This window comes from Rhinoraja longicauda, chromosome 16, assembly GCF_053455715.1.
Source record: "Rhinoraja longicauda isolate Sanriku21f chromosome 16, sRhiLon1.1, whole genome shotgun sequence".
NCBI lineage: Eukaryota > Metazoa > Chordata > Chondrichthyes > Rajiformes > Arhynchobatidae > Rhinoraja > Rhinoraja longicauda.
Window position 1 is genome coordinate 28,918,568 of NC_135968.1, and position 12,074 is coordinate 28,930,641.

The 12,074-nt window shown below is 41.0% G+C and overlaps 1 protein-coding gene across 21 annotated transcripts in view; it reads right to left on the reverse strand.

Moving 5' to 3' along the window:
• Nucleotides 1–11,653, reverse strand: part of tcf7l2 (transcription factor 7 like 2) — a 162,612-nt gene extending 150,959 nt beyond the window's left edge. For 7 of the 21 annotated variants that reach the window (XR_013548309.1, XR_013548308.1, XM_078413493.1 and 4 more), the window contains exons 1-3: nt 11,089–11,652; nt 10,729–10,798; nt 10,350–10,474 (exon numbers count right to left, since the gene is read on the reverse strand). Coding sequence is in view for 19 of the 21 variants with exons in the window: in XM_078413493.1 (XP_078269619.1) it covers nt 10,350–10,474; nt 10,729–10,798; nt 11,089–11,277 (384 nt within the window). In the remaining 2 variants the exon portion in view is untranslated. Of the gene's footprint in view, nt 1–10,349; nt 10,475–10,728; nt 10,799–11,088 lie in introns of all 21 variants that reach the window. The other 14 variants (XM_078413478.1, XM_078413474.1, XM_078413477.1 and 11 more) reach the window with 4 other exon arrangements.
• Nucleotides 11,654–12,074: the final 421 nt, after the last annotated feature.

The following is a 12,074-nucleotide window of genomic DNA, read 5'->3' on the forward strand; positions in this document are numbered from 1 at the left end:
CACCCACCCACCCTCCCCCCCCCCCCCCCCCCCTCTCTTCAGAATGCAACATTAGCAAATTTAGCTTCCTCTGCCTATTTTATTCATTTCCCAGTGGTCCAATTGAAATTTTAAGGAAAACATGTCCAGGCTTTCTTTCCCAGAGCACCAGTATAGCCCAAGGCAATCCCCATGGAGGCTGGACACATAAGCTTCCCCCCTCCCCCTTCTACCAACCTACTCCAAGGAATCAGATACTGTCACAGGAACAGACCCTCTGCCACCACCCCGAGCCCCTCCCCCAGTGGGCCCCTTTAGCCTCAGTAGTAATCCAGGTGTCCATTCAACAGTTTTGCACACAGGTTTAATTTGAAAATTCCACGCATTTTCTTCATCCATGTGTTTCATTACTCTGTTTTTCAAAAATCTTCAACTTTTCCTGGCTCTTTCCAGCATGCAGTGGAATGACAGCAAATTAAATATACTGTTTCCCCGCCTGCCTCCTCTCCAACCCCCCCACCCCAGCCCAGCCAAGCAATTTGTTTTTCCTGTGCTTATTTTACAGCTGCTTTCCGGCATTTTAAACTCAGCAGGCCACTGTTGTATTAAGCCCAGGTTGCTATAGAATTTATTGATAAACATTAATTGCCACAGTTGACAAGTTACGACCCTACTGTGCTGTGTTAAATTTACGTTACTCTCTCTAATGGTTCCAAACCTAAATAGTGGTCTCTGCACATACAAGTCAATATGGCCAATGGACTCATTGCAGATCCATTCATGGCACCCCTTGGTATTTACCCCATTTTATTTCCAATAACCTGCCAACTTCCTTGTGCTTTGGCATTTTTCTACTCTAGCGTCGTGCACAACTCCTCACTCCCTACAAACTCATGCTCTTTACAAAGATACCAAATGTTACAGTCACTGTTGTCCCAAGCTCTGCAACACACTCATACAGCCATAGAATCAACAGACACAAAAAGCTGGAGTAACTCAGCGGGTCAGGCAGCATCTCTGGAGAAAAGGAACAGTGACGCTTCAGATCGAGACCCTTCCTCAGATAGAATCAACGGCACGGAAACAGGCCCTTCAACTCAACTTGACCATGCTGACCAAGATGCCCCATCTAAGCTATTTCTCATTTGCATATTTGGCCCTTATCACTCTAAACCTTTCTTATCTATGTACCTGTCCAAGTAGTATGACCAAACCTGAACACAGAACTTCAAATGCATCCTTAGCAACATCTTATACCACTGTAACCTAATGTTGCAATTTGCATTCTCAATATCCTTGCCGATGAAGGCTAGTGTACCAAAGGCCACCTTTGCTGTCCTATTTACCCGAGGTTTATCTTTCAGGGAACTATTCAGGGAACTCTGTTCGAAATATCTTGCCCAATCACATTCCTCTCTTAAAGGCCACAGACAATCCCATTTGGGCCATATTTTCACCGCCAACTCCACGTTTCTTTTACGAGAGATTTAGAGGGATCTGGGCCAAACACAGGCAAATGGTGAGCAAGAGCAAGTTGGGCCGAAGGGCCTGTTTTCACACTTTTTGACTCTTCCTTCCTGTTGTCTGCTCCTCTCCAAGTCGTACAAGAGAGCCAGAGGAGCAGCAGAAAACTGTAACGGTTATAAATGATCAACTTAAAGTTCAATTGAACTTTTCAGAAATAGATTGCATACTGCACTGCCTTATTGACGAAAATAAATACAGTGTTCAGGATTCAATTCCTAGCAACAACTAAAAGTGCAGAACTTAACTTGAGCAGCAATCCCAAGCAACCTGGTTTGGGCGAGGATCGGGGCAGGATTCAGACTTCAAAATACTGTTGTACTTCACCCTGCACAGCTTCTACCATGTTTTGATTGGACTAAACAAATACCCTTGGATAGATCAACTTCCCACAAAAATCAGTTCCCCATTTCTTTCTGAACATGTGTTCACAACCATTTTCAACAACTGATTATTTTGGACACCAGAATTACTTTACCCAAAATAGAGAATCAAACAAAAAACATGAATTCACTTGATTAATTGCATCCACTGAATGAATGGCTTCATTACAGCTTTTAACTTGAATGTTTAGTGTCTCTCAAAGCCCGAGGTTGAACTTGGTATTTTTGCCCAGAGCCACAAGTGATCAGAGTTTACAATGTGTTCTGAAAGCGTCAGTCTAATAATTTCTCAGATTTTAATAGCACTGGGAATAGTGAAAGGATGTTTCTCTTCTCCACCTAGCACCTTCTCAAACCGATCTGAACAACAAAAGAAATCACAATCTTTGAAGGTCTTATTTCTTTGACAGAGGCTATTGCAAAATTTTACAGTAAACATTATAAAGTTATGCATAAGTACACATAAAATTGCAAGCATGCATTTTCCAATATTTCAGAACATTAGCTGAATTACAAAGCCAATTAATTTGCTTCAAAATGCAAAAAGGAGAGAGAAGTAACTATAAAAAAGACAGAATAAGTTGAGCATACTGAGAAAAGTAATGAAGACTAGACCAAGTGGACCCATTGGGCCCAAACCTACATTGGTGCAGCATCCTCTCCCCCTCCCTCCCCCCTCCCTACTACTCCATCCCCCTCAACCCCCCTTATCCTCCCCCCTCCCTAGGAGATAGATTTCAACTTTAAAATGTGAATAACGTTAAAAATATAACACCAATTTCAATTAAACTTCTTCCATTAGCACCAAAGGGACGACGGTGAGTAAGGTGGGCCTAAAATTGTTGCGCTATCGTGTACTATTTTGGCTGTAGTACAGGAACAAACAAACAAACGAGAGTTTTAATATATAGATATCAGCAACAAGAGGCCATACTCATCCGCTGATAATGTTGAAGGAACCGGCCAAGTGAAAAACCAGGACACGACAAACTGAGTCACACACCAAAATTAAAAGTTACATTTTACCCAAACTTGACTTAAGTCATATTCAGAATTTCATTGCTGTTTTTTGATAGTGGCAGTTCAATTATTATGGTGAAGCTTGTATCAAACAAAAAAAAAGCTTCCTAATCACTGAAAAGTCAGTTAAGCAATAACAAGGTGCGAGTTTTAATTAACCTCACACCCTGGAACAGCTTCTTCCCTTCTGTTCTTCGGCTTCTGAATAGTCCACACATAAGCTAGAGGTTCACTTCCACCCCATAAGCGAACATTGGCCATGGAACTGATTTGCTACAATACCGAGAACTATATTCTGCACTCAGTATCTTTCCTTTTGTTCTACCTATTGTACTGGAATTTGACTTTATTGTATTTATATTCAAAGGTACAAATGACAATAATGAACCTAAACCAATGTGGCCACAGAACGTATTGTCTTACGAAAAGTAACATCAGCCAGGAAGTCCACTCCTGACAATTTAAAAGCAATTCCCACAAGAATGAAGCACGCTGCAAATGAGACCAGGATTGCCCCCTGCCAAGCATTCTTTGTTTGCTGAATAGCATTCTCAGATTTATTGTTAAGGCTCAAGTATAAACGTGTAAACTTTTACTCCAGGTTTGTGGGTTCTGATGTAACTAATGAGACCAATTTGGAAACCACAAACTTTTCCACAAAGATAGGTAGTGACTACGAGGCTGGTGGGTGGGTGGTTTATGATGTGGTTTGATTGGCCCACAACTGAAGCAAGCCTTCTTTGTGCTCCCAATGCCATCCCAAATGCTCCTTTTCTACTTTAAGAAATCTTGGGCCAGAGATTCCCAGGATTCAGTGGAGAGATTGCATTTCTTCAAGGATGCTTTGTGCACACTCTTGAATCTTTTTGCCTGGCTGCTGTTAATCTCATACGGGCTCAATACTGAAGCTTACCAAAGCTGACCAGGTGCAAAGAATGTGCAGAAACAAGGAAATGTAGATGCTGGTTTATAAAGAAGGATACAAAGTGCTGGAGTACCTCAGCGGGTCAGGCAACATCCCTGGAGAAATGTCATGGCTAGGTGACCTTTCCATACCCGATTTGAAATATTTACCTAGTCATGTTCTCCAAGGATGGAGAACATCCTGCTGAGTTACTCCAGCATTTCATGCCCTTTTAATAGCAATCAGGGCCTCTGTTTTGGATATGCTGTCCTACAAGAAGCCTATTGGTGTTGTTTGCTTATCCTTCCATTTGGAGGATTGCGCAGAGAAAGTATTCATGGATTTTTTCCAATATCTTGCCCGCTGTTGGTCAGCCAGGTCTCACAAGTATGGAGAAGAAGCAAGAAGAGAAATAGACAGGGTGGTATCAAAGCAGAAGCTCAGCCCCATGATGAGATTTTCCACCTGCAGTAAATATGGAAAGGAGATAACTGGAGAGTATAGCAGATAAGCCAAGTCTAAAGAAGGGTCTTGTCCCAAAATGTCACCCATTCCTTCTCTCCAGAGATGCTGCCTGTCCCGCCGAGTTACTCAGCATTTTGTGTCTAAGCCAAGTCCAATGTTTAAACTAACCATATAAAGGCTTTCCTCAATTACAACCCCAAAAAGAATATAACAAATGGCAGTGTTGTCCAATCTGGAGGCACATGATCATCTCATAGATCAGGTCCTGAAAACTAAGGCAGCAGTCATATTTGACTTTTAGTTCCTATCTGTCACATTCTCCCATTTCAATTATTCACCTGGGGCTTTGGAACGGCTGCTTTTGGTGCTGATGTCTCATCAGTGAACAAGTCATCAAGATTGACTTGTATCAGCACACCAAGGAGCACAAATTAAAACAGGTTCCATGGTATGCACCCATGTGCCACACGCAAGCAGATACCTATTTACCCTTGCCATATAGGGACCTGCGTACCCAGGGGGAATCTGGCGTTTCTAGCTCAAGTATGCAGTTACATAAACAACCTACATAATATAAATGTCCATGTAGCACTTTCGACTCATTCAACTGCATTGTCAGCTTATAAATAGTTTTATTCAAACTGATTTTCTCAGCATACATGACTCCTTTATAGGCCGAGACCCTTTAGGTGATGTGCATATATGTTGGACCTTCCATGACCACAGAAAGTCACAAAGCATGTACAAATATTTTAAGTGTTGGACTGTTGCAATATTGAATGTTGCTAGTGTAGATATACAGCCATTCAACTCCCTCAATCAATAATAGATTTCCCCCCCAAACTGCTCTCCAGTACTATTGCTCTGTTAGGAGAGAACGAGCATAAGAGAAAAAAAATACCCAAATTTGCTCCGGAGCTCCTGACTCCCCACTGGAATTCAGCAGCTCACATATCAGATGTACAGCACTTTGGTCAACGTGGGTTGTTTTTAAATGTGCTATACAAATAAAATTGACTTGACTTGACTTGATATCAAACTACAGAACAAGCTCATCGAGCCATCTGCGGGCACATTTTCCCACAAAGGGCTCAGCTGGGTTTCTTACGGCCAAGTTTAAGACCAAGTCAAAGGGAATTCATTTTACCCATGCAAAATAGGAACTTCCTTCCTTCTAACCCATTCCCCACCCAAAAGCAAACAAACATCAGTACCACCCACCATCGCTCTACCACTGCCAATCAGACCTACTGCAAAATTCTGACAGTGTTTAGATTCAGCTGAGTGAGGTGGAGGAAGAAAGACAAAAGGTGAGGGAAGAGCCAGTTCCACCCACAACTTTCCTTTCTACATTACACTGAACACCTACATTAAGAGTTACTATTCATCTGAAGAAGCATAAGTGAAGAGCACAGATTTAGACATTTCCAATTGGTTGATCTAGCCTTAGATTTTAGATTAGTCTTAGGCATTTCCACTTATTTTTGTTAAAGTTATTTTTTTAAATAAGGAAAAACAAGTGGTTGAACCCAATGGACTGAATCAGGGTATGTTTTGTCAGCAATATTGGAATATTCACCAAAAGGCGACTCCTTTCAAAACTAGTGCAACAACCCAGAACCCAACAATCCAAACCCCCAGCTTTCAAACTAGTGCAACAGGCCAGAACCCATCCTTCCCCAGCTCCGTACACACAATGATTAGACACAAGCACAAAAAAATCTTTGTGCTGAAATTCAGTTTGTAAATATTTAAAAGTTTTCCATTTGTTGATCTCTGCTGAGAAACCTCACCACAATCTACATCTGCATTTCATTGACTTAAATTTACCACATGTTGAGATGGGAGCGGTCTCAATTCCATTTGAATCACTACACAAATATGCAAGTGATTTATTGTTTTTTTTAAATATCAAGCTGGTTTAGTTGGACTGCCCTTCTTGTGCAAATTACTCCTGGTCTGGCAGGCCGTGAACAATCAGTATAGACTAATTAGACTTTGTAAACGTACCCTACCCTGCTAATGCCTTCGCAATTCAAAAAAACAAAATGCCAAGACATTTGCTAAAACTGCTCATATACTGACACATCAGACGCATAGAAAGGGCCTGATGCGGTGTTAAAAAACCCATTCGGTGCCATAAACCCCCTGGAGATAGCAATTAGAGACAATTAACATGTGCAACCATAGTACTAGATAGAAGACATTTACAAAATCTCACACGCACCTGGGAGCTAGGCATTAACCAACTCTTCCCCATATACAATTAACACCCTGTGTAAACACACTTAATCCAAATTGCAATCCTCCATGTGCTCAAAGGGTTAACTTTGCAAAATGAAAACAGCCACCTACAAATAAGAATCACTGCATGTAAATAATGAAACCTGGCTAATCCTTACACGTTTCTAATCCCCCGGTTTTTTTTGGCACTAAACCCCACTCCCCCAACATCTCTTTGGGTCATCGGGTACAAGGCCAGTGTGACATCACGTATTTCAACATTCATAAATGACACATGCTGTAAATAATCCCTGCAGATTTACGGCACTGTTGCAATTGCTGGCGAAGGATTTGGGGTGGCATATTTCTTTCTGACGGTTTGTCAAGGTGCAAATTTGGCCGCACAGTAACTGTGCAGCCAGACCCGGAACTTCGAACTTGCTAATTCAGCTTTAAGCGGAAAACAAACAGCATTTCTCCAACACTCTAAACAACTTACTAGCTCCTCTGCCGCAAATCTCTGCATGCTAGTGTTAAACATAGGTTTCAAAAACCGAAGAACCAGCCGCTGAAGAAAACTTTTACCGGGCAGCTGGAAAATCTCCTCCAACTTCAGTCATGTTCTCACAAATCTCTGCAGCTGTCACTCCCAAGCACGATATGCTAAACACGAGTTCCCAGACAGTTTTGCAGCATTTCAATTCATTTCTTTGACCCACAACCACTATTTTCTTTCAATTATGGGCACAAAATATAGCTATACAAATTCAAAACATTAAAACACAGGTTTTGGAAATATACACATGACAATCACAGTTGCTTCTATGAGTGTCCAAAAGGGTAGTGCCCGTATAACCATGCAGACTAGAATCATCCACAACAATTTTTTTTAAATAGCATCCATTAAAATAGGTTCTATTTTGAAAACAGAAGTTGAAGAGTCTCTTTACTGTACAAAGAAAGGCTGGCAAAGATAAAGTGCAACACATACTCTCACAATGATCATTAATATATTTTCCTGTCAGGATGCAGTGATCAACAAAATGAACACGTTTGTGGATCACTTCTACAGCATTTAACCTTAAAAGCATAGGAGCTACAATTTCTCTGCAGCTGATCAATATTGCTTCAGTTTCAATTCAGCCTGCCTGTGTTGCACTTCCAAAGGTATGTAACACCGCAGACCAGTTATTTCTAATTCCCTTGTTTATTTTGAAATACCTCAGCGAACTAGTGTAGATTACAATCCAATAATATACATTATATAATTTATTCTGAAGAGAAAGTTAAATTGGTAATTAAAGTCATCTATATATGCTTCAGAAAGATTAGCAACAAATGTATCACAACGAAACAACATGTTTCAGATCTAACTTTGCAATCAAACACCAGTGTAAGTAATGAAAAGTCTCTGAAAAAGGTGGCTGACTGGATCTTTGCAAATACAGTTAAGATGAGAAAATTACATCAACTGCTAGTAATGTATAATGAATCTCAAAGATCAATAATTCCTGGTCAACTCGAAATAACAAGCACTTTGTTGCTCTCAGTTAAAATGTGAACGATGCAATGATAAATAATTTTGCATCCGAAATAAAAAATAGCACAACGAAGAATAGCCCTACAATTCCGAGGAATAGATATTATTCAGTTTCCTATCTTTTAGGCCGCTGTTCCATGCTGAAAATACATAACCTCAATTGAAACCTCGCACTGCGATGACATCAAGTTTACAAAACTAATTAAATTGTAGTAATTTCTCATTTAGTTCCTTCCAAATGTACCGACAATTCCAGAACTAAACATTTTTAATTGTCACTACTTGCTGGCCCACAGCAGAGCAATACAAGCTAATACATCATTTAAATAAAACCGAATGCATAACGACCTGCAATCTAAGTACATATAGAAATTTCAGACAAAGGTCTATAGTGCTTCTATACTTGATGCACTACAGTAGATGATGGTCTACAGAATGGCATTAAGTCTGTGCTCGAATGTTACAAAAATCTCCATGTGCTTCTGCATGTGGGCTCGAACATTAATCTTCAATACACAAGAATGCTTGGCAAGATAACCACCTTGTTTGTGGACCTAAATGTATTTACTTCTAAACAATGTGTTTTCAACAAGAACTCTGCAACCCTTGCTAAAACAGATAATATACCACAATTTTATTTTGAGGGGTTTTAAATTTTGCTACGATTCAGCTATAACCCCTTTAAATCTTGAATTGTTTTCCACTCAAGGCTATTAAAGTTTAAGAATTGTACATTAAACAATGTTGGGGTGAACAAAATAAAATTATTTAAAAGCTCTCCCAAATATTTAACATTTGAACTGGAATGGCTATCAACATGCATCAAATCAGTTCCTTTAACAACTTCACAAATCTGTCCATTCAGTTGCAAGAAATCCAAATGTCTCAGATTACTATTGTGTACGAAAAACTGCACCTTACATTTTTTTTAATCTCAAGCCACAGTGTAAATGACACTTTCACAGACGTGCAAAGATTTTATTGACAAGGCAGTTCAAATGATGCCTTATGAAAGAAAAATCAAGTCATTTTGAAAGTTGCCATTTTGGTCTAAATATAAAATGGGTCAACAAATTGAGCATAGATTTCACCACTTCAACCAACGCAACCAGAACTTTCATAGAATGGCAGTTTCAGAATCATTGTCTGTAAACATCTTCACCCCTTTCTTGAATCCAACACGTGGATTTAATTTGAAACGTCAGTTTCGAAAGAGGGGGGGGGGGGGGAAGAGCCTAAATTGTAAATAAAATCTATGTGCAATCTATGCGGCGACGATATCCAGTCCAAGAGAACAGTTTCACTGTTCAGTGCCTCTTGTCAAAAACTATCAAAGTTTCCCCTAGTTTATTTCACGTGACTCTGATGGTATTTCACGGGAGTTGACAGTTCGAGAGATCGTGGAGGTGAACTGGAACTAGACATGAAGCCTATGCAGTCTAGCAAATTAGCCCCAATCGCGGGAATAATATCCCGCTGTGACTCCCATTGTAATGCACGATGACCTGTAAATTTCCAGCAGTTAAGATTTGACAATAAGGTCTGACTCCCTCAATCGGAATGCCACGAAAACAAAAGCAAACCCGATGCAACGGAGTCCTATACCCCGAAAAAAACATTCCTAAGTCGCTTTCTACAAATTACTATAATGACTCTTGAACAAAAGCTGCACCTTTTCAAAAACACGCCTTTTTTCGCTCAATCAGCTTGCAGAAATAAAAACAGGATTTTCCGGTGTGTGTGTGTGTGTGTGTGTGTGTGTGTGTGAGAGAGAGAGAGTGAGAAAAAAAGAGGCAAAATGTAAATAATGTGGTCACAAAAAAATAAGACCCTGAAACAAACAACTCTCAATGTGGCAAATTGACAGAAGAATATTGAACAACATCACTTGTTGAACTAAAGTTGTGGGGGGTGGGGGGGGCTGTTGATTTATTTTGCACCCACAAATTCCTACACTCCTCCACAACGACCCAAGACGCATGGACTCTGCCAACACTAGTAAAGAATAAATCACCAGAGCATCAAAAATAAGTTTGCAACTATTATTTTTGGAGGTGGTGGTGGGGATCCTTTTTAAAAATAAAAACATTTCAGACTCTTTTTCATAATGGGAGGAGAAACGTGGCAGAGGGGTGGAGAACGTAACATTGTGCTCATTAAAAGGGAGGGGGGGGGGAGAGAGAGAAGTTGTGTGTCTTTATTTTAAAATATATATATATATAGATGTCCTGGAAAGAAAACACTTTTTTTTTAAACTTTTTTTTTGAAAAAGATGCTTCTTTAAAAACATGTATGTAAACGTACAACCTACCGTCCTTGCGCTGGGAGATAAAGATCCATTGGGAAGGTAAGGAGTTGCCAGGTCAGGAATCATAATGAAGGGGTAGCCGGGGTATGGTGGGCCCTTGAACAGGCCTCCTCCATCTTGCCTCTTTGCTGCTCGGACAAGAAACATGGCGGGGCATAAGAGAGAGAGAGAGAGAGAGAAACAAAGTTAAGGATCAAAACTTTTTCTCAACACTTTTTTTAAAAAACAAGAGGAATGTTCAAGGGGAGGGGGGCAGTCGCTCAAACCTCACAGAGAGAGACGGAACAGTGGAGTGTTTTGGTTAAAATAAAACACAAATCGAAATAGGGACGTTTCTTTCCCCTTTTTTCCCTTCCCTCCCCCCGTTTCCCGAGCAACTTACCTTCTTCTAAACTCTCCCTGGACTTGTCCCGGAAAGTTTCTGAATGCCGAGGCGGCGGCCGCCTTTCCGCCTGAGGAACATGGCCGGAGAGAGAGAGAGACAAGAGTTGCGATTATTTAACAGAGATCATCAGGTTGCAAGATTGTTATTTTCCTTCAGAAATTGTGAAATGAAACAGACAAAAACACACACAATCTCACGCCATGCAAAGTACGAGGTGCGGATTTTTCTTGTGGGTGTTACAACTAATAATGATTTCCCTTCCCTTCCCCACAAAAACACACACACACTTTCTCTTCTCCCCCACCCCCCACCCCCAACATAATATTAAAAAACATAAACAAGAGCTTTGCTCCTTACCTCTGAGTCTGATGAACTGTTTTGGTTGGTCTCTGACTCGTTTACTAATGAAGACTTGACGTCTGCTAAATCCCTTTCTGCAGAAGCGTTTTCCGAGATCTTTTCTTCCTGCTCCCCTTCATCTTTAAAAGAGATCATTTCATCATTGGCCCCTAGATCGTCGCCGCCACCGCTGTTGAGCTGCGGCATCTTTTATATTTTTTTTAAATGCCCCCTTTTTTCCCCCCCTTGTTTTTTTTATATTTGTGCTCGACTTGCTGCAACTCGTTCGTAGGGGGAAAGGAGTGGGGAGGAGGAAGGGGGGGGGTGGGTTGTTGTTAATCCGTCGCAAGTATAATTTCTTTTTTTCTCTCTCTCTTCCTCTTCTACTACTTTTTTTCTTCTTCTTCTACCTCCTCCTCTTCTTCTTCTTGCCCCCCTCTCTGTCTGGGAGTAAGTAAATAAATTGCAGGAGCGGTAATTGTTAGTGAGTACACGCCGAGGAGCTGGCTCTCCTGCTCGGAGTGAAGTTCTTGCAGACTCGGCGGCGGCTGCTCCACTTCAAAGGCTCGCCGCTGTTTGATTGGCACCGTGATTGACAGGAAAAGCTCCACAGACTGTCCCGCTTGCAAACTAATGAGATGCACAAGAGGGCAATGCGTAGCGAGTAATGAGGAGGGACTTCCATGACGTCTGCATAAATAAATTACAAGGGGACAGAGAGAGAGAGAGAGAAGGAAAGAGAGAGAGGGAAAGAGAAAGAAGGAAAGAGAGAGAGAAGGAAAGAGAAAGAGGGAAAGAGAAAGAGAGAGAGAGGGAGAAGGGGAGAAAGAGAAGGGGTGAAAGAGATGGGGAGAGAGAAGGGGAGAGAGAGAGAGGGAAGGGGGGAGGAGAGAGGGCTTGGCTGAGTTTTTTTTTAGTTATAATCAAAAGCCCTTGAACTTGATTTCCTCAATTTTTTAATGTGTTTTCTCTTTGCTCTGCTCCGTTTTGATCATCGTAACTTT